The sequence below is a fragment of the Pygocentrus nattereri genome, chromosome 8 (genome assembly GCF_015220715.1).
Source record: "Pygocentrus nattereri isolate fPygNat1 chromosome 8, fPygNat1.pri, whole genome shotgun sequence".
In the NCBI taxonomy this organism is placed as follows: domain Eukaryota; kingdom Metazoa; phylum Chordata; class Actinopteri; order Characiformes; family Serrasalmidae; genus Pygocentrus; species Pygocentrus nattereri.
In genome coordinates this window covers 9876198-9900092 of record NC_051218.1, presented here as the reverse complement: position 1 = coordinate 9900092, position 23895 = coordinate 9876198, and the positions used below count along the sequence as shown (strand labels likewise).

General features: G+C 39.0%; 2 protein-coding genes across 5 annotated transcripts; both read left to right on the top strand.

Annotated features, from left to right (window-relative positions):
- The first annotated feature begins 683 nt into the window (after window positions 1-683).
- Window positions 684-4345, top strand: armc10 (armadillo repeat containing 10). Its single transcript, XM_017690359.2, has 6 exons — window positions 684-1107; window positions 1502-1647; window positions 1829-1963; window positions 2056-2232; window positions 2350-2421; window positions 2982-4345. The coding sequence occupies exons 1-6, from the start codon at window positions 831-833 to the stop codon at window positions 3231-3233; spliced, it is 1059 nt and encodes a 352-aa protein (XP_017545848.1). The 5' UTR covers window positions 684-830; the 3' UTR covers window positions 3234-4345.
- An 811-nt stretch (window positions 4346-5156) lies between these two features.
- Window positions 5157-23772, top strand: cax2 (cation/H+ exchanger protein 2). 4 transcript variants are annotated; one of them, XM_017690360.2, is made up of 20 exons: window positions 5157-5313; window positions 5962-6141; window positions 6266-6372; window positions 6471-6579; window positions 8437-8553; window positions 8651-8712; window positions 9039-9191; window positions 10110-10295; window positions 10422-10515; window positions 10705-10846; window positions 11774-11957; window positions 12357-12456; window positions 14098-14222; window positions 15319-15356; window positions 16375-16487; window positions 17155-17300; window positions 19243-19337; window positions 19592-19670; window positions 21200-21308; window positions 22103-23772. In XM_017690360.2, exons 1-20 carry the CDS (start codon window positions 5256-5258, stop codon window positions 22174-22176), a joined length of 2271 nt encoding a protein of 756 aa, XP_017545849.1. In that variant the 5' UTR covers window positions 5157-5255; the 3' UTR covers window positions 22177-23772. The 4 variants fall into 4 exon arrangements, 3 of the variants coding, with proteins under 3 accessions (XP_017545849.1, XP_037396695.1, XP_037396696.1); XM_037540798.1 differs by lacking the exon at window positions 19592-19670; XR_005130620.1 differs by lacking the exons at window positions 17155-17300; window positions 22103-23772 and having other exon boundaries at window positions 21200-21261.
- Window positions 23773-23895: the final 123 nt, after the last annotated feature.

Below are 23895 nucleotides of genomic sequence, written 5' to 3'. Positions count from 1 at the left end.
TTTAAAAAGTTATAATTTAATAGAAGATATCTGTATTTTTTGTATGTAATGTATTTACATAATGATGTTTTGGATAGATGCCAGACTATAGGGAAAAAAACATCATATGGATTGACATATTTGATGAGATGTCATGAGTTTGGACTCAACAAAATTGTATATCATACAGTTGTCTCTTATATTACAGAGGTTTATATTTATAAAGTAGAATGCTCTCTCTCTCTCTCTCTCTCTCTCTCTATATATATATATATATATATATATATATATATATATATATATATATATATACACACACACACATATATATAATCCTCTCAGTACGTGTGCAAACAAAGACCATTGGAATGCTTAAAAATAAAATAGAATAAAATAGAATTGGTGTATGAGTATAATGTGTCTGTATGTCTGTATTATGCAAGACCGAGGCAACAAGAGAATCCAGTGAAACATTTTGTTTGGCCACTGACGTGCGAAGCATAAACGGGCTGTGTTCCAACACACGTCCATGTTTCCTAACTAGAACACTTGGCCAAGTTCTACGCACTACACTACGCGTTTTAAGTACGTGTAACTATTGCTTGCCATTCTAGTTATCTTGCGCACTATGCTATGTATTCTACTTGTGTTCTATTGAGAACACTTAGACAGCAGTGAGTACAACTCGGGCCGTTGTACGCACTAGACTAAGTGGTCTAGTCAGAGCACAATGACGCATATTGGACTGCGGCCACAGACTTTGATTGCTAGAAACAAATGCAGGGCCGTCAGTCATGGGCTTTGAACAGAGAAAGGCGTCGTTAACTGAAATTATTATTTAAAGCTTACTAATGAAATGCTACGTTAATTGCAGAATGGGGGAAGATGGCTTGATACCACGGCTGGGTAATATGAAGGCTTTGTTGGGGATCCTGGCGGGAGCCGGAGCCTCTTACGGCTTATACAAACTGTTACGCGGAGGAGATGCGGAGATCAACAAAGCGAGCCAGAGAAAAAGTAACGCTAACGCCATGGCCGTACAACCGGGGAGCCTTGTGGCCAAAGTGTCTGGTTTTAATGTTGTTAGTAAGACTGACAGTGGGAATCTGACCACAGAAATGGCATCAAGTAAGTGGTACGGATGATTTAGCTAACTAAGTCATGTTAGCTCACTGAACTAAGTTACTAACAGTTCGAATACAAAGAGTATTAGCATGCTAGCTAGCTAGCTAGGTTAGTAATACTCTTGGGAAGTCTGTACGTTAACGTATGTGTTATTTTAAACTATAGGTACGTTAGCATGAGAGCTGTTGATATATAGTAAACTCTCACCTTGCCTAAAAGACCACTGGTTTTGAATTTTCTCGTTCCACCTTTAATGGTGCAGCGGTTACATTCATACAAAGTAACTGTACCATTTAAGGTGGAACGGGGAAATTCGAGCAAAAATCTGGTGTATAGGAAACCAACTTCAGCTTTGTATGCCAGACCCACTTTCTTTCCCTCTCCTGTTTCTACTAAGGCGAAATTCTCTCAAAATCCCCTGGTAGTCTGGAGCCCCGGCACCTCAGCATGCTTCTCTCTCTTCTGCAGAGCAGTCCCAGCCCAGCAGAGAGGAGGGAAGTCCTCATCACTTTAGGGAACGCTGCTGCTTTTACAGTGAACCAGGTCTTATATCCACAACTTTCCTGATAAGTATTACATTAGAGTTGCCTTACAGTGGTTGAACATCAATTTGTAACTATTAAAATCATCGGTTTGCTTTTAGTATTTTATTACACATCGCTGTAATCTTTGTTACTGACGTAATCGCTGCAAGTTTATTTACCAAATCTATTTCTCTTTCTAGGACCTTCTCCGGGAATTTGGAGGCCTTCACATCATAGCAGGTTTCCTCTCTGACCCTTCACCTGACGTTAGAGTGCAGACTCTGAATGCCCTGAATAATCTGAGTATGAATATCCGAAATCAAGAGCAGCTAAAGGTGCGCTTAAGAGCCTTGGTAGTATTTTTTATTATAAAGTTGTTTTTTTTTTGTACCTCATTAATAGTATTTCTGTTTTTTTTCTTGTTTAGATATACGTTCCATCAGTGGTGCAGTTGATCGAGATGTCCCCTGTGAACTCGGACCTTCAGCTGGCGGCACTGAGGCTGCTGACTAATTTGACAGTGACGGATAACCATCAGCATTTAATGAAGAACTCCATCACGCTCCTCTTGTCACTACTTGTAGTCAGCAGTGAGGTCCTACAGGTACTTTATTGAATCCAGTTTGTCTGTTTAATATCTACGTTTTATATCTGGTACAGCACTTTTACATTTTTCATCTGATATTTTTGTTGTCACACATTTTGTCATCCTTGTCTACAGATCCAGGTTTTGAAGGTTCTTGTGAATTTATCATCCAATCCAGACATAATGGATGACATAGTACAAGCCCAGGTGAAGTGTGAATGAATACCCTACTGACTAAATCTAGCTTAAGTTCATTTTTTTGGCTTTACTCCTAACTGTTATATAATATGTTTATTTGAACTGCTTATTGTGGTGGGCCTCTGATCTAAACCCTTGTTGCTGTAATACTGTAAAAATAGATTTAGCCTTCTGTAATAAGAGGACTTTAGTTTTGACAGGGCTGTGGTATTCTGACCTCCTCTTGTTGCCTGTCTCTTATAGGTCATTTTTAGGTGGTAGTATTGGACATACACCTTTACCTTGCAAATAGAATATCATTTAAATATATAAGTGTATTAGTGTGTTACTGTGTGCACCAATTGAAGGTTAAGAAGTAAATCATTTGGATTGGTCTGATGTGAAATCTTGGCTGGAATTCCACTTTAATAACACCAGAAAGTGTTTACAGTTTCCCATTTGCAAGCCTTTATGTGTGTATTAACTTTGGATGCTAGAGATGTGATTGAAGAGCAATCCTGGATTTGAGGACCGATACTAATCTGAGCAAAGAGACATGTTTAATGCATTTGTGCTTTTTGCGTTTAAAGGCACCAGCCTCCCTCGTGCTCCTCTTTGACGGCTGCACCAGCACAGATGTACTTCTTCGCCTGCTGTTCTTTGTGGGGAACCTGCGGGCCTGGAGGCCGTCTGCACAGGTGGCTGAAGCTCTGAGGAGGCAACAGGACTCTCTTTATTGTGTGCTGCTGGACAGCTCCTCTCAGTTCCACAGCAGGCTCCCCCTGCTACTATCTCATCCAGACGAGGAGATTAAAGCTCAGGTGGCACGGCTCCTCACCTAGCCTCTAAACCTGGCTTCACTCTGCCTTTAACTGCCACAACCTCGCTGTATCTTATGAAGTCTGTTGCCTGGCCAGTGCACTTAGAAATACACCTTGTACTGGTGTTCAAGGGGAATGCCTCTCATAAATCAATATTTCATGCTATCATTGGATATGTTATGAAGGGTAGCAAATTTTCAATCAAACAGTGAACAACAAATAATAGGTCTGTGCAAAAACATTGAATTTTTGGAAGATTTCTCTGATAAACACAATTGTGTAGCTTTAGCATTGGGTAGCAAAATGCTTTCTTTACATCTGAGAGGTTTCATGAATTTCTTTCTCTCCTTTGTGCCTGTATCCCTCCTGGAAGGTAGCAGAGGGACTAGATGGGACAGGGAAAAGAAATAGGAAACAAGATTCGTCAGGCTGTTTTTACAGCGAGTGGTGTTTGCCAAGCAAATTCCTCTTGGGAGTTTTGCTTTTGCCTTGTCTAAGGCTCGTGATCTCACTGCCAAACCCTTTTATAGCCAAGTCAATGAATGTTTCACTCTAGATGAATTTCACACAAAGTGCTTCCTATACCTTCTCAGTCTGAAGAAATGACTGTAATTTCTGGTTGCGGACATTCTTGCATTGCCTGTGAAATTTATAAGCGTTAAAAGAAATGGACAACAGATGCATGAAGTAAAGGGTGCCATTTTTTCAGCTGTTTCAGCTCTCCAGTTCTGTATGAGATCTGCATGTTCTGAGAAGTGTTTGGGATGTAACCTGAATCTGTTAAGTGTAGTGTGTCATTAAAGGGGCTGTTTTTTTTTTTTTTTTTTAATCTGGATCCCAGATAGCATTGTCGGTGTCAGCATTGTGAAAATATGTATGTATTATACTTATCAGTACTTTGCCACACTTGCTGTGATTGCGTGGAAATTACATTTTAAAGTACAGTGTCATCGCCACTGTTGATGATTGATGCTCACCAGAGACAAACTGCTTGGTTTCAGAGGAAAAAACAACTATCACATAGGTTTAATATCGGCTTTGGACTGATTTATTGCTTTTGGAATGCTTGTTGCATAGGTTTATTTTAATTTATTTGTATTGAAATTTGAAATAAATGATTTATTTTGAGTGGATCTTGCATGTACATGTAATGATTTGACAGTAGCTAATCATAAAATTAAATTAGGCAGACAGGCAAACAAGAGGAGCCTAACAGACAAAATAATATTTTACCAAAAGAGAATTTGGAAATATAAAATTCTTAAATATAAGAATTAATATATAAAAATAACATTATATATATATATATATATATATAATGTGTGTGCCTATATCATATCATATATATATATATATAATGTGTATATATATATATATATATATATATATATATAATTTGTGTGTGTATATATATATATATATATATATATATATATATATATATATAATTTATGTATATATATATATATTTATATATATTATATATATATACACACACACACACACACACATACATATATATATATATATATATATATATACACAGACACGTATATAGATTGGGGTTATGAATGCTGATATCTAGAAAGGTTGCAATATGCAAATGAGTCCTCAAACTCAGTCACAGAGGGTTTGTTTTATGTAGGCACCCTGACCAATCACACTTCCATAAGCATTTCTCTCAGCGTTTTAGTGAATCAAGGTATTCATGTAACACAATATTAGTCCATTATTTTGATGAAACTAATACAGCCCGGTCTTTTGCAATGGCTTCTTATTCATGCATCAGTGTCTGTAATACGTTGCACTGCGTGTTGCAATCAGAATGTATTTTGTCCACATCGTGCTGCCCTAGTTCCTCTCACCGTCAGTCACGTGGTCCTACGTTTGGTCAGCCGGCTTAGGCGCTGTTCGCCGGTACCACGGGCGCGTAAAAACTACACTTCCCATAAACCCCATCGTACGCGTTTAGCTCGTGCGGAGAAGGTTGTCATCACATGAGAATTATTACTGTAGTGCAACTGGCGAGGCACTGGGGCAGAGATGTCCACAGACACAGACACTCGGAGAAGGACAGTCAGCGACAACAGTGATATTCAAGGTAAAACGTTTAATTGCTTAAAATAAACGACACATCAGTGATAGCGCCTGTTAACAGAATCGCTTATCCGTGTGAAGAGAGCTTGTGTGACAGGGCAGGACTGTACTGTACTTACCATATACAGTGAAATATGTTAATATGAGCCTGATTTGCAAGTGACATCTCTCAAACGATGCCACAGCGTTAGTAACAGCCACTCTAACATCCTTGACACCTTCATCCCTACTTCTATAGATGAATACGAGAACCCCTCCTGCAAGTTTTGTCTATAATTATAGCAAAATCTTGCTTCTACTGTGCACTGACTGGATTTCAGCCTGTCTAGACTTTCTTGGCAGTTAGGGAACAGTGTTTGATTTCGCCCAGTGTAGTTCTCTGTTTTGAAATACTTCTGAAACCTCAAGCTTCCTTAAATTCCCCCCTGCTGATTTCCTGTCTTCAGTCATGAAACTAATCACAAGAAACCAAAAAAGTGTAAGTGATTTTTTTAGACTCAGAGTGATGCATTATGAGGGTTACATTATTCTGTTAGCATCAGTTACTGTTACCCAGACATTATAGACATCATGCGTTGTTTTTGGAGCTTGGCACACAATGACATGTCATTGAGTATAACATCAGTTGTTCAGATGTGCCTACTGACTTCAGAGCCTCCACGGGACCATGTTGAAGTCAGAGGTGGTGCTGCTGCTAAAGGTCACCTTCCAGGCTCCTGTTATGACCGAGTGTGTATGGAGCCCTCATGTTCAGAGACTCCCGAATGTCTCCTAAATTTGCCCTGCAGCCTCCATTCCTGCAGCTCTTTAACACCCAGACATGCACAAAAAGGTAAGGAAGCCCCTGCGCAGTGCTGAAATCTCTGCAACTTTCTTGTTATTTTCATTAGTACCGTTGTTTCTGTAGAGTTGAGTAGTTTTTATAAGGATGTCTTTTCTATTTGCCCCTTTTGTAGGACACAGCACACATGTGGCTGATGGAGTGTGGGAAGACGTTCCAAGCAAGACCACCATAAGTGCTGAGAATGAGGTGGAGGCACAGAAACTTGCCAATAATTACAAGGTATGTAATTGCGCTTAACTTTTGAGTGTGAGAATGTGTAAACATCAAATAATGTTTAATTTTTGATATGGTAATTTGTGTGTTTCCTTCATGTTAAGTTTGGATTCAGAAAGTGGAAGAGCCACGTGACCGAGAGACCCTTCGAGGATAGATCAGAGATTGTGAAGGAGCTCTATTCAGAGCTTAACATCATTAAACCAAACACAGGTCAGCTCACATAACATCATTAGAACATCAGTAAGCCAAATACACATCAGCTCACTCGACATCATTAAACCAAACTCTCAGCATTATCAAACCAAACACAGATCAGACTAATTCACCATCATACCAAACACAGGTCAGATGCACTCAAGATCATTAATTAAAACAGATCAGACTCATTCAACATCATTAAACCAAACACAGGTCAGACTCACTCAGTATCATTAAACCAAACAGATCAGATTCACTCAGCACCATTAAACCAAACACAAGTCAGACTCACTCAGCATCATTAAACCAAACGCACGTCAGACTCAGTCAGCATCATTAAACCAAACACAGGTCAGATTCACTCAGCATCATTAAACCAAACACAAGTCAGACTCAGTCAGCATCATTAAACCAAACACAGGTCAGATTCACTCAGCACCATTAAAACAAACACAGGTCAGACTCAGTCAGCATCATTAAACCAAACACACGTCAGACTCAGTCAGCATCATTAGACCAAACACAGGTCAGATTCACTCAGCACCATTAAAACAAACACAGGTCAGACTCAGTCAGCATCATTAAACCAAACACACGTCAGACTCAGTCAGCATCATTAGACCAAACACAGGTCAGATTCACTCAGCACCATTAAAACAAACACAGGTCAGACTCAGTCAGCATCATTAAACCAAACACACGTCAGACTCAGTCAGCATCATTAGACCAAACACAGGTCAGATTCACTCAGCACCATTAAAACAAACACAGGTCAGACTCAGTCAGCATCATTAAACCAAACACACGTCAGACTCAGTCAGCATCATTAGACCAAACACAGGTCAGATTCACTCAGCACCATTAAAACAAACACAGGTCAGACTCAGTCAGCATCATTAAACCAAACACACGTCAGACTCAGTCAGCATCATTAAACCAAACACACGTCAGATTCACTCAGCACCATTAAAACAAACACAGGTTAGACTCAGTCAGCATCATTAGACCAAACACAGGTCAGACTCAGTCAGCATCATTAGACCAAACACAGGTCAGGCTCAGTCAGCATCATTAAGCCAAACACAGGTCAGGCTCAGTCAGCATCATTAAACCAAACACAGGTCAGGCTCAGTCAGCATCATTAGACCAAACACAGGTCAGATTCACTCAGCACCATTAAACTAAACACGGGTCAGACTCAGTCAGCATCATTAAACCAAACACACATCAGACTCAGTCAGCATCATTAAGCCAAACGCACGTCAGACTCAGTCAGCATCATTAAACCAAACACACATCAGACTCAGTCAGCATCATTAAACCAAACGCACATCAGACTCAGTCAGCATCATTAAACCAAACACAGGTCAGATTCACTCAGCACCATTAAAACAAACACAGGTCAGGCTCAGTCAGCATCATTAAACCAAACACAGGTCAGACTCACTCAACACTATTCAACGAAACACAGATCAGACTCATTTATCAATAATGTTTCTGACCACAAGGACCCCTCGCTGTTGGCTGGCTAATTTAGTTTTCTCAGCTCAGCTGTGGCACAGACATGTAAAAACTCTTAACAATACAGTGTCTGACATACCAGTGCCACTATCATGCCACTTCACTATTGTACTGAGATCATCCACCACCCAAATAGTATCTGGTCTTTGGTGGTCTAAGGTGGTCCCTTTCTGTTGCTCAACGGAATAGAGGGGGTGCTAATAAAATGTGCAGCAACAGTTGGGTAATGTGGTGGGTTTGCCTACCAAACTGCCAGATCAGTGCAAATACATATAAGATGATTTTATGTATAATAATCTCTACTTTCCTCTCTCTTTCTCTCACACTCTGTCTTTCATGTTTCACCAGGCTCTTTAATTACCTGTGGCAATGTTCTGTACGTGTTTTTATTTGGTTGGTGGATTTCTCTGGTGTACCTTCTCATTGGTGTGTTGATGTTCATCACCATTATTGGAGTCCCTCATGGTAAGGTGTGGTTCTGCTGTTGTTATCATCCTGCATAAAACCTTCAACCTTTGATTTTCATTCTTTAATCTAACTTGTGTACTTTTTTCTTTTTTAGGGCAGTTGTGCTTCAGACTGTCCTGTTATTTTCTGTGGCCATTTGGAAAAGCAATAGAAAAGGTTCCACTCTTATTATATTCAATACTGCACATTGACCTCTGGCATTAGCAAGTTTATACTTTATTTGAATGGGTTTAAATGAATGCTATGATGTACTAGTCTAACAAGCCCTGTTGATAGTTACACTAGTCAGCTTTTAATGGCTTACATATTATCTACAGTGTGGTTACTCTATGGAAATTAGGTATGAATTTATTATTGCTTTTTGACTCATGAATTGCAGGTGCTGTAGCTGCCAAATGGACTTTTGAACAAGCAGTTATTGCATCTACTGCCTATCTGTCTGTGTGGTGATTTACTGAGTTCTTTTGTCTTTGCTTGTTCAGGTGAGTGGCTCACTGTCTAGTTTCAGTGTAATGCTCCACAATGATGATCTTTTGGAGAATCCTGATGAAGGGAAGGTAACCTCCCCCCTCCTGCTGCCTACTCCACTGGAAAACGTGGTGGAGCAGTCCAGGGCTGCAGAGCAGCACTACTGGGTAAAGTGGTGTGAAAAAGAACATGGGAGAAAGACTTATCTCCCTAAAGAAATGTATATTTGTCTGTTTAAACAATAATGGGATTACTTAACTAATTAGTGTTTGGTAAAGTAATCCAATAGAGTCTATATATTACTTTGCTTTTACATGACTCTACACTGTATATTTACAGTAAATGTTTAACACTATTTATTAATTATTACTTTCCTGGCAACAAAAACTGTACTGTAAAGTTAAATCAATTTTAGCACCCATACACGTCTATAAAAAATATAAAGTACAACGAAATTTATTAAGAAAGAAACAGCAAGTCACAGTCAGCATCATTTTTGGCTAATATTTATGAATAAAATGTAAAGTTAACAGAGCTGTTCTCAAAGGAAAACTGAGTCTGGTCTGTTGGGGCTTTTCTCCAGCATGAGGATCTTTGTCCAGCAGTTTCAGATTAACGTGATTAGACCTGGCATAGATAATCAGAGGAAGTGTATGTTTTAAATGCATTGTGTGTAATTGTTCTCTTATAGACAAAAAAGTAACATAATTCTTATTAAATCAGTAACTGTAATGTGATAACAGGCACTATTTCTCTCTAGATTTTTACTTTAAAAATGATCTGTTCTCTTAAAGCCATTTAGATTACTCTCTTTACAGTCACTCCCTCTGTAATCATGTATTTGAATAAAACGTCTTCTTGTAAAACTCAATATAAATACACTATTATCAAGAAATTTTATCAACTGTTATCATGAAGGTTACCGGGAGGTAATTTCTTCTGAAGTGCAGGCATTCTGGTGAAATTAGCTGGAATGATAGATTCAGTAAATGTGTTAAGACTAGATTAAGTGTGTGTTTTCTTACAAATACTACTGAATACATCCACCAGCAGTTAGTGAGTGAATGTACTATTTTCTCTTGCAGAAGCGAGTGAATACGTACGTGTGGCTGTTTCTGGGATACCCCGTTCTGGCTGTGGCGCACTGTGTGCTGGGGCTGCTCTCCTGGCTCCTGGTTTTCACCATCCCTGTGGCCAAAATGAGTGCCAGAACTTTGAGGACTATCCTGCTAATGCCCCCCGAGCAAGTTCACATCAGTTCCGGAAGGAGGGTGAGATGCTACTTATTCCTGTGCCTCACTATGTCTAAAGCCATAATCTTATATAATATCATATACTAACATTGTGTAACAAATCCACATAGTCCATATATATATCACTTTTTGTGTGAACCTCAGGAAGAGGAAGGGAAAGCCATCCTCTGCTGCTACCATGCATTGAATGTCTACTACTACAAGTACACGGTCGATGGGATCAATGTGTTTGCTGTCAGTATCCTTCTAGAAAGCAGATTAAAGTAAATAGGCTCATTCACTCACCAGTTTATAGGAGGTTAAGAACTGGTAGCTACATTTGAATGAATTTGTTTCGAATGGCATGGGCTGCTCTGGTCTAAGGGTTAATCTAGTGTGTGGTTCTCAGTTTGCATGTTATTTTCCTTAGATAACTGCTGTCTTCTAGATCTCCTCCCTCTAGTTGTAATTTCAATGGTGATTGGCTATGTGGACCAAGGCAACCAGGTTGTCAGCTCTGAGGTGAAGTTTGCCACAGCGATAGGTTCCATCATTCCATTATCCTACTATATTGGTATGGGCATAGCCAGGTGAGCACACCTCCCACACCACCACTGCCACCACACACCATACACAGGTGTTTTTTTGTGGATATACGTATCTCATATGTGTTATATTTTATATACATAAATAGCTTTATGTAATAATATATCCCATATTTATTATATATATTATCACTGGCAGAACAAAACCACATCTCAGAAAGGTGACTTTACAGGAGAAGCAAGAAATGTTTTAACTTTCTAATTAAATGACAGTGTAAGCTCATCTTGCTGCTTACTTACATAAACATACATAAACAGAAACTTGAATAAATGTAAATAAACTTGCATAAACATTCATAAAGGCTGTTTGTGGCAACTGTTATGTCAAGTTGACACAACACCTGCATCAGGTGACATCGATTTGTTTAGACACTGGGTTGTGGCATGACACTAATTAAGGCGTTATAACAACCGACTTTGAAGCGTACTGTATATCACAGTGACATAATGCTAATCATATGACATAACCTCAATCTTATAAATGTAAAATGAAACATTTTACCTAAAGGCCACAGAAAAATTTTAGTCAACCAGTCTGACTTGGCAATCTGTCATATTTTCAGCATTAAGTCATTGCGATGTACATTGAGCTGCAAAATCTATATTGTCTCAACCCAGAAAGTGTTATGATACAACTTAATGTCAGAAAATAAACAGTATTACCTGACATGTTTATGTCCATACGGCATTAAAGCTGGAAAATGCAACATTTATGACAAAATGACACCTACTGGCATAAGTGTTTATAGATATTTATGTGGGTGAGTTTCAGTTTCAGTCATGTCATCTTTAAAATTCTCATTTTCCACTTATTAGCAGATTTAATGAGCATGATCAATATTTGTCTATTCTGTTGGTAAACGTTTGTACAGCAGAGCTAAACTGAAATGAATTGTCTTTGTGTGTCTGCAGTATATCAGCGCAGAGTAACTTTGCAGTCGGTGCAGTGGTCAACGCCACATTCGGCTCCATCACTGAGCTGACCTTTTACATCACAGCCTTGTTAAGGGGCCATCGCCAGGACAGCAAGTGCTTAGAGGAGATTGTGAAGTCAGCGCTGACGGGCACACTGCTTGGATGCATCCTCTTTATTCCAGTGAGGGATCAAAGACATTATACCAGTACCACATACACTGTAAACCGTGACATGTTGAGTTTACCTTTACTTTCACCAAGTAAACTAACAAATTGGAAATTAAGTGTACAGATGTATCTTCTGAAAAATTCCAGTTAAATATCAATTCTGTTGTAAAATAAGTAAACTTGCTTAAAGCTTTGTAGTAAAGTTTACCACATAATATAATGTTTACCGCTCAGTTCATGTGAAGTAAATTAGGTAATAAATTGTAATCAGTTTAAACCTGTTCTACTAACTCAATCTTTTTTTATTTAAAAAAGAGAAATAAATGTATTTCTGTAGTGCTTATCACTTATTCCATATTCAGCATAAAAGCTCAAAGTGCTGTCTTAGCCTCTTTCACTCTCTTGTTCTCAGGGGATCTGTATGATCATTGGTGGGCTGAAGCACAGGGAGCAGAGGTTTAACAGTCGCTCAGCAGGGGTCAGCTCCTCACTGCTGTTCATATCTATAGGAGGTGAGTACTCACTCCCCCCACCCCCGTCTTTTGCTCTATACATATCAGTGTATTTGAGTATTTCAGAAACTGTGGCTGTCCTGAGATTTTCAGGCTCTAGAGAATTGTGCGACAAACAGAAAACCCATTTAGCTTGTGGCAGTTCTGCGAGCACCTTGTTGATAAGAGAGGGCAGAGGAAAATAGCCAAACTTGTTTGTGCTGACATGAACAGTACAGTAACTTGGATATGCAAACTTTACAACAGTGGTAATAGGAGTCACCTGTGACAATATTTAATCATTATTGTGATCAATTTTATTGTGATAAGCAATAAAACGCTTTTCTGGATATTATCAGTTTTTAAAGCACACTGATCGACTGCATGTTAATTAATGGATTTAGCGCAATGTAGTATGTGAAAGAGTAGCTGTGTTCCAAAGCTGCAGGTCCTCGGTAGGATACATCTGATGCATCCTTGAAATCACACTGAATGTAGGCTACATTTCTAGACTGCATACAAAGGATCATTTGCTTTAAAATGCTCTTCTATGATGGCTGAGAAATGCTGCCTACCTCAGCTGCAGCCTTGGCTTTGGAACGCAGCTTTAGAATAAAAGTCATTGGGCCTCATTCACCAATATCTTCTTAAGTTTTTTCTTAAATATGTTCCTAAGGAAGGTCCTAAGAAAAATTCTATTTCAGACTCATGACATGTTCTTAAACCACAAAATAGTTTGCACTTTGATGCTTGAGTGTGTGCAAATTCTGTTCTTACCTAAGAATAATAACATTGGTAAATGTCAGAAACTGTGTGAGTGGGTTTTAAGAAGAAATATCCTCTTAAGAACGGTTTGTGAATGAGGCCCATTGTTTCATAGTTTTTGATATCAGTTTGTATCAAAGCCAATCAAAACAAGTGTCGTGACAATGTCTAGAAGTATCTTGATGTGATATTTTTGGTATGTCACCCAGCTCTAACTCAGCCTGCCTTGTGTTAGCAGATCAGGCTGGTGGCATTGGTGTAGTGGTGTGGAGAATGTTTTCCTGGCACACATTGGGCTGCTGAGGACAAAACCAGTGTTGTTTATGAAAATTCTGAGTATTGTTGCTGAACATGTGCATCCTTTTATGGTCACTATTTACCCATTTTCTATGGCTTCTTCCAATATCTCAAATTACATCTGGCTCCATGTGAGTGTTCCTCAATGGCCTCCACAGTCAACAGATCTGAACCTGGTAGAGCACCTATGGGAAAACATGGTAGAAGATTCACAGCATAAATGTGCAGCTGACAAATCTGCAGCATTTACATGATGTAATCATGTCCAGATGGACTAGAATCTCTAAGGAATGTTTCCAGCACCTTTGAACCATGTCACAACAAATCTAAACTGTTCTGAGAGCAAATCATATTATTTATATTATGCGTCTTGCACTCTTGTCTCTCATTATCTCTCTCCTGTGTGCTCTCTCTCTCTCTCTCTCTTTCAGGCACCCACACTCTCTCTTTTACTTTACCATTTGCACTTCCTTTTGGTCTCTTTCTCTCTCATTTTATGCACTTCTTCGCCGACACTATGCCATCTTCGGATGTACATCTATTTATCAGCACTGTGTGTTTACTGCTAATCTGATTGACCTTATTGTTTTTCTGTGGCAGGTGTGTTTGCCCCCACATTGTTTTCTAAAGCCTGTGGGAATCTAGTGTGTGAAGACTGCACAAACTCTTCTGGGACCAACAGCAGCAATGGGTCATTCAACTGCAAAAACTGTCACTATGACCTGGTAAGATACTTTCCAAACAAATTTTGGAAAAAAGCCATTTTCATGGTGCTGTTTCTTTTGTTCCTAGACTTATGCCTGGTGTTGGTTAACTGAGTTACTGTTTTAACATTGATGGTAAAAACTTGTTTGCTCGTCGTTTTATTACTGATTTATTTCACTCAAACCATAAGAACGGGCTAGTATTCCCTCAAATGAACATGACAGAAAACATGATGAATAATGTGATATCCTTCAGTAATACCACATTTATTGTACCTAACATAGATGAGCTTGTTCGACAAAAGTGGAAGTCAGACAAAACAGCTTTAGGGAAAAACATATGAGGAAAATGATGTTTAAGCTCTCATACAATCAGGTGAAACAGGCCATTTCAAATGGCCTTGGATAGATTGGCTTTAGAGAACAAGGCATCAGGCCTTGGATAGTAAAGTTCATGTTCAGTATAGTTTCATGGCCAAATTAAAGATGAGAGGATACTACAACCACTGTGTTGAACTACACTTGTTTTATTGCACGCTTTCAATTCACATGCTGCACACTATGTTTACTCCCCTACGTGATTAAGTATTAGGGAGTCTCAAAAGTACCACCAAAAATAGTTATTTTCCACTTATCCAAATAAGTGGCCACTGTTACCAGGCCTGGTCACCTGACATGTATATCTGTGTCATCAGGCTGCTGAACAGCCAGTAGTGCTGGTGTTTTAGTTAATGGGCCCGTCACTATATTTCTCAATCATCATCATCATGATCTCCATAGACAATCCACACCACATCCACACCTCAAACAGATTCACTCTGGTCTTACTGTAACTTCAATTTAGCAATCTATACAGCACATATAGTTTGACATCCTGTACATCTTCTATCCATATCTTGTCTAATCTGCAATGCATATATATGAATATATATATATATATATATATATATATATATATATATATATATATATATAAAGGATTTTCAACTTTGAACCTGTGTAACTGTGATGTGACATTAAACATGATTGATATTATTTAATTTGTGTGAACAGATTGTGTACTTAACCATTCTGGTGATAATCTTATACATACTGAATCTCCTCTGTGTTTCTTCAGAGTGAAAACAACTACAGCCTGTTTCACAGCCATATAGAGTAAGTAAGCATCCTACTTCCAACATACGCTATATTGCCAAAAGTATTGACTCACCCATCCAAATCATTGAATTCAGGTGTTCTAATCACTTCCACGGCCACAGGTGTATAAAACCAAGCACCCAGGCCTGCAGACTGCTTCTACAAACATTTGTGAAAGAATGGGTCGCTATCAGGAGCTCGGTGAATTCCAGCATGGTACTGTGATAGGATGCCACTTGTGCAACATGTCCAGCTGTGAAATTTTCTTGGTACTAAATATTCCATAGTCAACTCTCAGTGGTACTTTAACAAGTGTTAGGCCACTGGGTTTTGGGTCTGGGTTTGGTGGTTGCCAGGAGAACGGTATTTGTCTGACTGCGTTGTGCCAAGTGTAAAGTTTGGTGGAGGGGGGATTATGGTGTGGAGTTGTTTTTCAGAAGTTGGGCTCGGCCCCTTAGTTCCAGTGAAAGGGACTCTTAATGCTTCAGTGCCAAGAGATTTTGGGCAATTTCATGCTCCCAACTTTGTAGGAACAGTTTGAAGACGACCCCTTCCTGCTCCAACATGACTGTGCACCAGTGCACAAAGCAAGGTCCATAAAGACATGGATGAGCGAGTTTGGTGTCGAAAAACTTTACTATCCTGCACAGAGTCCTGACCTCAACCCAGTAGAATGCCTTTAGGATGAATTAGAGCGGAGACTGTGAGCCAGGCCTTCTCATCCAACATCAGTGTCTGACCTTATAAATGCGCTTCTGGAAGAACGGGCAAAAATTCCCATAAACACAGTCTAAACCTTGTGGAAAGCCTTCCCAGAAGACTTGAAACTGTTATAGCTGCAAAGGGTGGGCCGACATCATATTAAACCCTATAGATTAAGAAGGAGATGTCACTAAAGTACATATGCGTGTGAAGGCAGACAAGCGAATACTTCTGGCAATATAGTGTACCATCAATGCACTGCTAGTATTGCATCCTAGAATGAAGTGATGTGGTTCTCTTCACTGTGGTCTGTGGATTTTCACAAATGTTTCAGACCGCTAGTGTATACAGTGTCAGTTCTGCTGCCGGCATCCTACATCATTGGCCTTCTGTTCACTCTGAAGACCCACTCGCACATCTATGACATCCACATTGGTGATAGTCATGGTGAGATTCCTTTCTACATCTTAACCCCTTAAACTGCATGTGGACTCTTATTTTAACTCCTCATTCACATTGACATATTAGTTTCATTGTAGTTAACACAAATATTTTTAGAGATTACTGAATAATAGGCCTTGTGTTTTAAGGGCTAAGTGCCTTAAATGACCAGAAGCTGCCAACAGACCCATACTGTTATTATACACTTCTATAACCTAAACATAACTAGTAACACACTATTTGAACCCTGCTGCATAACAGTGACATTACTGTGCCATAAACATGTCGTGGAAAATTACATACATGGTCATGAGTTGTCAGATTTTGTTCAGTAGTATAACATTGTCATGTTACCACTAGCAGTGATTGTTAAGACAGGTGGCATAACAGCTTATCACATGCTAAGTGTACTGTAGTTCGCCACCATGACGTTAATTATTGCAACACATGCCATGACAAAAGCATATGGAATCTTCTATGACACATTTATGGCATGGTTATGTTAATGTTATGTAGCAGGGTTCAAAGAGAGTGTTACTGAATATTTTAGCCAATTTGCATTGTAGTCCATGTAGGATGTAATAAACCTAGGACTTAAAGGGGTTAACAGTCCGGTCACTACACACCCTTTGTTGTAATAACTTGATGTACAAGTGTGCGTGTTTGTGTGTAGCTTCGGGTCATCTGGATGCAGTGGTGCACTGGTCTCGCTGGAGAGCTCTGCTCATCCTGATCATCGCCACAGTGCTGATGTCCGTCTGCGCTGACCTGACCACAGAGCACATTCAGCCCATACTGAACCATCCCGGCATCTCTCAGGCACATAACACACACACACACACATAAAGCACATCCTCCCCATACTGAATCATCCAGCATCACTTGGCTGCATGCAGCTTTTAAGGCAGAAACATACTTCATGCAAGTATGCAAAGGCTTCGGGCTACACAATACTTGATTTCCTCGCATTCTAAAAATTGTAAGCTTAAAATTCATAATGCAATGCAAGCAAAATTCTGAGCATTGCACAAAGATGGTGCTTTTGTGGGCATGAGGCTAAACATGAGAGATGCACTCTCTGTCCTTACACCACCTATGCAACCTGTAAAGCAATGCACAGTGCTCAGTATTTATTGTTGCTGTGGCTATAGGAGTAATCGCAGAACCAGTTTACAGACACTATGTAACAGTGACGGGTGACAGATTTGGAGTGTGGGCAGGCCATTCCAGCACCTACACATATGTTTACACAGCCATGCAGTTGCAACCCATGATTGGTGTTGTCCTGTTAGAAAAAAGCATGGATGTCACTGAAAAAAGACATCATCTTTTATCAGTAATGGTGCCTTCAGAGATGTGCAAGTAACCTACACCACTGGCATTTATAATATTATGAGAGACCCTGGCTTTTGAACTTTATTCTGGTAACAATCCAGATAGTACTTTTCTTCTTTGGGCTGGAGAACGCAGCATCCATAACCAGTCTGAAAGGTTGATAATGCATACTTTCACTGTGCATCAGGCCATTTTAGACAAGCTTGAGCCCAAAGAATTCCTGGTTGTGGTTGACAGTATGGGTTCCACTGTGCATAGTGCAGCCTTAACATGCATTTGTGGATGTAGCGACCCAAAGTGTTTTTTGATAGTGGTTTTCCAAAGTAATCTTTTAATGAGAGTCTTAAACTGCCCCTGTCTCAACATCTGGCAGATGCCAATTGTAAAATGAGCGTATATAGAAGTTTGTAAGATGAAACATTTAATATCTTATCGTTGTATGCATCAAAGTAGATTTACAAAATCACTACTTTTTGTCTGTTTTTTGGCATTTCCCATACTGTGTCAGTTTGTTTAGTATTGTGGTTTGTTCATGCATGTGATAAATTTCAGGTCTTACACTCATACACACTCTTAGCCAGGCATGTAACACACTCAGATCACACATGCCTACATACTCACATGAATAGGGCATGCAGCCTGATCTCAACCATCATTGCGTCTGTTATGTGTAGTTATAGGCAAAAGTTTGAATACACCTGGTCAAATCACATGTTTTTCTAAGTGAAACTAAGTTAACACATCCTCTACAGCGAAGAAACTTAAAATAGTGCATTTTAATTTGCATTTTCCATTAATTTGCATCTAATTGCATTTTAATTTCTTAATGCACAGTTTCTGATTATATGCAGAGTTTAACATAGTGGGAAAAAAAACATAAAATCTAATGTGTCATACGTTTTGTACAGGCCACAATTACGTTTAATGTATTCCAGTGTGATAAATTAAATGAATAAAAATTATTTTACATTTTTAAATTAATTAATTAATTTTTAAAATTAATTTTAATTAATTTAATCTCCGCATTTAACCCATCCATGAGGTGAAACACCACATACACACTAGTGAGCACACTTGCCTGGAGCAGTGGGCAGCCCTATCCACGGCGCCCGGGGAGCAACTACGGGTTAGGTGTCTTGCTCAAGGACACCTCAGTCATGCGCTGTCGGTGCTGGGGATCGAACTGGCAACCTTCCGGTCACAGGGCCAGTTCCCTAACCTCCAACCCATGACTGCCCCATAAACAGTTATTATGCATTAAAATGTGCAGTAGAGGACGTTTTAACAAGTTTTCACTTCAAAAACCAACAAAATGTGGTTGTCCGGGGCCGCCCAAACTTTTGCATTTGACAGTGTTTTGGACACACACACATATTCCACTTTTTTTATTTGCTGTCATCTTTATTTGATTCTTGTATCTTTTCAGTATTTCATAGGTGTGACCGTTCTGGCCATGGTCCCCGAAATCCCAGAGATCGTTAATGGGATCCAGTTTGCTCTGCAGAATAACATCAGCCTCAGGTGGGTCTCTAACTCAGCCATACAGACCAAGTGCACATTTAGTTGTGCAACAGAAACATAATTCAGAAACACGATTCTATGCGGTTTCTTTGTTCCTCCTTTCACAATTCAGCCTTTCATCCTGGTTCTGCTTTTGTTTCTGTGTGTGTAGATTAGATGTGCCATTAATTCTCCACACACTCTTCTATATAGAGTGTGTGTGGTTGTTTGCCCTCAGACAGCTGTCTCACTGCTCTGGTGTTGTTCTGTTGCAGTTTGGAGGTGGGGAGCTGTATTGCGGTGCAGGTGTGCATGATTCAGATCCCCATACTGATCCTTTTTAACGCCTTTTATGTGAGTCACTTCCCCAACCAGTCCAGCACAGCTGCCTAAGCGGCACCATATTCATTCACAATGGTTAATTAACGCTGCATCAATTATCGCCTAATATAATTTATTTAATATTCACACTGGAAGTTGTAAGTCATCATTGTCATTAGAGAATAAGAAAAGTCTTTTTTTTATCTTCTGTCTTTTTATACCCCATTTGTGAACATTCCATGACAAATTAACCAATAGAATTTTTGAAAAGCAGAACTGTTTATTTAATGTTTTAACAGAGGTTCAAAGCTTCAGTGTGAGTTATTGGGTTTGGATTTAAAAACAAGTGTCTTTTATATGGCCAGTATTCTGTTGTTATTTATTATGCAATTTGTTAATGAACAATTCAGCTAAAACTAATAGCAATAATAATAATAATGTTTATTTATATAGCTCATTTCATACTTTAAAAATGCAACTAACAATACAAAGTAAACACAACAGAGGTAGCAGAGAGAAAAGAAATATAATAAAGAAATAATAAAAAAGAAAATAATAAACAAATAATAAATACCAGAAAAGGGATATATTAATAATTACAATTAAGAAGCACAAGATAAAAGTGCAGTATATAGTATAATATATAGTATAAAAAACTAGTTAAATGCTAAAGTAAAGAGATATGTTTTTAATTGTTTTTTAAGAACATTGACAGATGGAGCCAGATGGATATTTATTGGTAATGTTTTCCAGATCTTTGGTGGATAAAAACAAAACGCTGCCTCCCTTTTTAAGTTTCACACATGGAATATGGAGAAAGCAGCACTCGATGATCTTAAAGCTCAATTTGGAACATCGTCTACCAGCACTCAGAAATGTCTGAAGGTGCTAAATAATTAAAAGATTTAAAAACTAGTAGCAAAATTTCACGGTCAATTTTAAAGGAAACAGGCAGCCAGTGTAGAGATGCTAAAACTATACTGGTCTAATATCTTGTTTTCCTGTCCGTGTTAATATTCTTGCTGTTGCATAATTTGCATATGCAATTTTTGCAGTTGCATAACAAAATTAATTGTGCTACAACCACCAATACTTGAGGGATGATTAAAATAATACAGTTTTTACTTTTACACACTGTTTATTCATTTAAAAACACTTACAGTGAAAGACAACATGATGAAGAAACAGTCGTCAGTGTGAATGGTCAAGGAATGTTGGCTAGAAAGTTGTCAAAATTTACAGATTTCATTGCTGTGGATTTCAAGAAAGTGATCAGGAGCAGATTCTACTCGAACCTCTTCAACTACATTAAATGCCGTGTTACATTTTATCCCGTGTTAAGTTCTGTTGCCCTCCTCCCTCATTATGACAGTGAGGAATAGAAGTGTGTATTGACACACAGGGCCTTAGAGTTTAAGTAGTTAAAGAAAATATAATTTCAACAACCACTGAACAGTTTTGGAAATATTCCCACTAGGATATTTTGTGCAATTTCATTGTTGTGTGTTTTAGACATAACTGACCCTTGTTCAGTTGAGTGTGTTGTTTCTCCTCTTGAACAGGATGTTGGCTTTGTGCTCATCTTCAGTGACCTGCATCTGTGGGCCAGCATCTTCAGTGTCATTGTTGTCAACTACATCTTCATGGATGGAAAGTCTGATTACTTTCAGGGTAAGAGTGGCTGAACTGGAGGACATGCAGAGTAGTCTGAGCGCTGAGCTTCTCCTTAATGATTGTCAGAGTATATTGACAGAGCAGGCTGGTCAGTTGTCTGTATCAGTAATATACGCTATTGATATATGTTCCATTACTTATGCATTCTCATTAGTGGTGGACGATGTAGTAAAATATTATATTGTGATACTTAACAAGATACACACACATTGTCATATTCAGTTTTTCAGAGGTAAATAAGATGAAAGAATCACAACAGTCACTCTCTCCCTCTCACCCTCTCTCACTCCCTTACACTCCCTTACACGCTCTCTGTTTCTCAAACTCTGTCTCTATTACACACTCTCTCTTACACTCTCTTTCCTTTACACACTCTTCCCCCCTCACTCTCTCTCCCTTACACACACTCTCCTACACTCTCTGCATTACACACTCATTCTCTGTTACACACACTTTTTCCCTCACTTCCCTTATGCTCATTCTCTGTCCCCTCCCTCATACTGTCCCTTTCTCTCTCTCCCTTACTCTCTCTCTCTCTCTCTCTCTCTCTCTCTCCTGTACACACTTTCTCTCACTTACACTCATTCTCTCTGCCCTCCCTCTCTCTCGCTCTCTCTCTCTCTCTCTCTCTCTCTCTCTCTCTCTCTCTCTCTCTCACACACACACACACACACACACACACACACACACACTCTCTCTCCCTCCCTTCCTTATACACACTCTTTCTCTCTCTCTGTTACACACACATTCTCACCCCCCCCTCTCTCTCTCTCTCTCTCTCTCTCTCTCAGGTACTGCTCTGGTGGTAGTGTATCTCATCCTACTTGCACTCTATTTTTTTGCTCCGTCTCCCGCTGGTTGTTGAGGAGGTGAAAGCTGACCTGCTCTTATCCTCATCTTTACTGAACCAAACTGAACCAAACCCACTTTAAAAGCGAATTCTGCATTTACTTCATCACATCTTTACATTCTTGAATGCTGCTAACTGTAACATGAAGAGCGAACTTACAGCTTTACAAGAAATGAAATGGCATCTAGGTACTATTAGCTCACTTGATCTTTTTAGTTTGTGCTCTTTTACGGCTGTAATGTTGTGAATTATTAATATTGAGATTTGTCTAAAGCACAGAGGTGAGATCTTTTGCACTGAGAAAACTGTTGACCGTATTCTGGATGATACAAAATGAAAAGCACTTTACCCAGATGCATTAGAGCATGCTGGATTTTCTTAATAGCGTCAGTGTGAATTATTGGACTTGGATTTTAAATGAGTATCTTTTTCATGACCACTGTTGACCAGCCTTGTTGTGAGCAGAAAATACTGTTTAGTCTAGCCCACTGGCCAGTCATGGGACCCTCAAATAAAAAAGAACATTACTTCATTTACAGACTAGTAGCGCTGCTCTGTAGGCGACCCTCCCAGTCTGCCATGATTGCAGAAAAGGGGATAAAATTCAGCATCGTCACTGCTGGGCTTTAGTTACACTGGGGAATCATATGTCTTCAAAGAGGGGGGCTCTGATAATTACTTATTATTACCCACCACTAATTCTTTGGTGATATTAAGCTAATGTCAGCTATTTGACAGCCTCATGTTCTGTTTGGAGTGTGTCTCTGAAAAAAAAGGGCCATTTAGCTCCAACACTTAGGCCTACCCCTCTATCTCAACAAAAATCAGGACACCCTACCCTCCTAGTCAAGAACGCACAAAACAGAGGGGTAAGGGCTAAGTGGTAGGGGCAAGGGGTGAAATGGGAGTGATCACAGGTTATCTAAGCAATGCACTGGGCAACAACATTGTCAGAGAAAGAGATAAATATTTCTTAACAAACAAGCAAAATAAATAAGTAAATAAAACTACTTTTATGTTATGTAATGTATGTTATTGGATTACAATAATCATTGTAATGTAACAATTCATTATTAATATTGTTTGCTTTCATTTTGAGTGAAATTGTGATTTTTTTTTACTGATATTTTGCAAAATGGGACCATGAAATAGCTTTCCATGTCTCTCTCTCTCTCTCTCTCTCTGTCAAGCAGTATTAAATGACTCTGTAAGGCCTCCTGCTGCTCATGAAAAACATCCTCCACATCACGGTTATTATGCACTTACATAATCAAATACTTGAACACATATTTATAATGTTTATTTGTCTGACAATTACAAACATCCAACCATAAAACAATAACTGTGCATAATGACATTTTTGCTCAATTAAATACATGAATAAATGATCACATTTAAGTAAACTGTGGTCTGTAAATATGAAACTGAAGAAAATGTTAAAGGGGAAGATTTAAGAAGCCAGAGATGTAGGAGGTAGTGCTGCATATTTCATTTTAAACAGAGGTAACAGTAGCTTTGATGCTGACTGGCCTAACTGACAACTCATTTCATTCATTTCTGTGTCTGATGTTGAATTCATACAAAATGACAAATATGTCAAAATAAAGCTGTTGTAAGACTTAAAGAGGTGGTTTACAGTGGTTACTTTGGAACAGAGCATCAGAGATAAACCTCGGTCTTTATTTAACCTATGAAACCTGCAGAGTGACCATTCAGCCTTTGAGATGCAACTGC

Excerpts from the sequence above, each read along its gene's own strand:
- armc10 (XM_017690359.2), top strand. The coding sequence starts at position 831 with ATGAAATGCTACGTTAATTGCAGAATGGGGGAAGATGGCTTGATACCA. Across the intron at positions 1,108-1,501 it reads GACCACAGAAATGGCATCAA|GCGAAATTCTCTCAAAATCC; the intron begins GTAAGTGGTACG and ends GTTTCTACTAAG. Across the intron at positions 2,233-2,349 it reads TCAGCAGTGAGGTCCTACAG|ATCCAGGTTTTGAAGGTTCT; the intron begins GTACTTTATTGA and ends CCTTGTCTACAG.
- cax2 (XM_017690360.2), top strand. The coding sequence starts at position 5,256 with ATGTCCACAGACACAGACACTCGGAGAAGGACAGTCAGCGACAACAGT. Across the intron at positions 8,713-9,038 it reads TTGGAAAAGCAATAGAAAAG|GTGAGTGGCTCACTGTCTAG; the intron begins GTTCCACTCTTA and ends TTGCTTGTTCAG. Across the intron at positions 10,296-10,421 it reads ACATCAGTTCCGGAAGGAGG|GAAGAGGAAGGGAAAGCCAT; the intron begins GTGAGATGCTAC and ends TGTGAACCTCAG.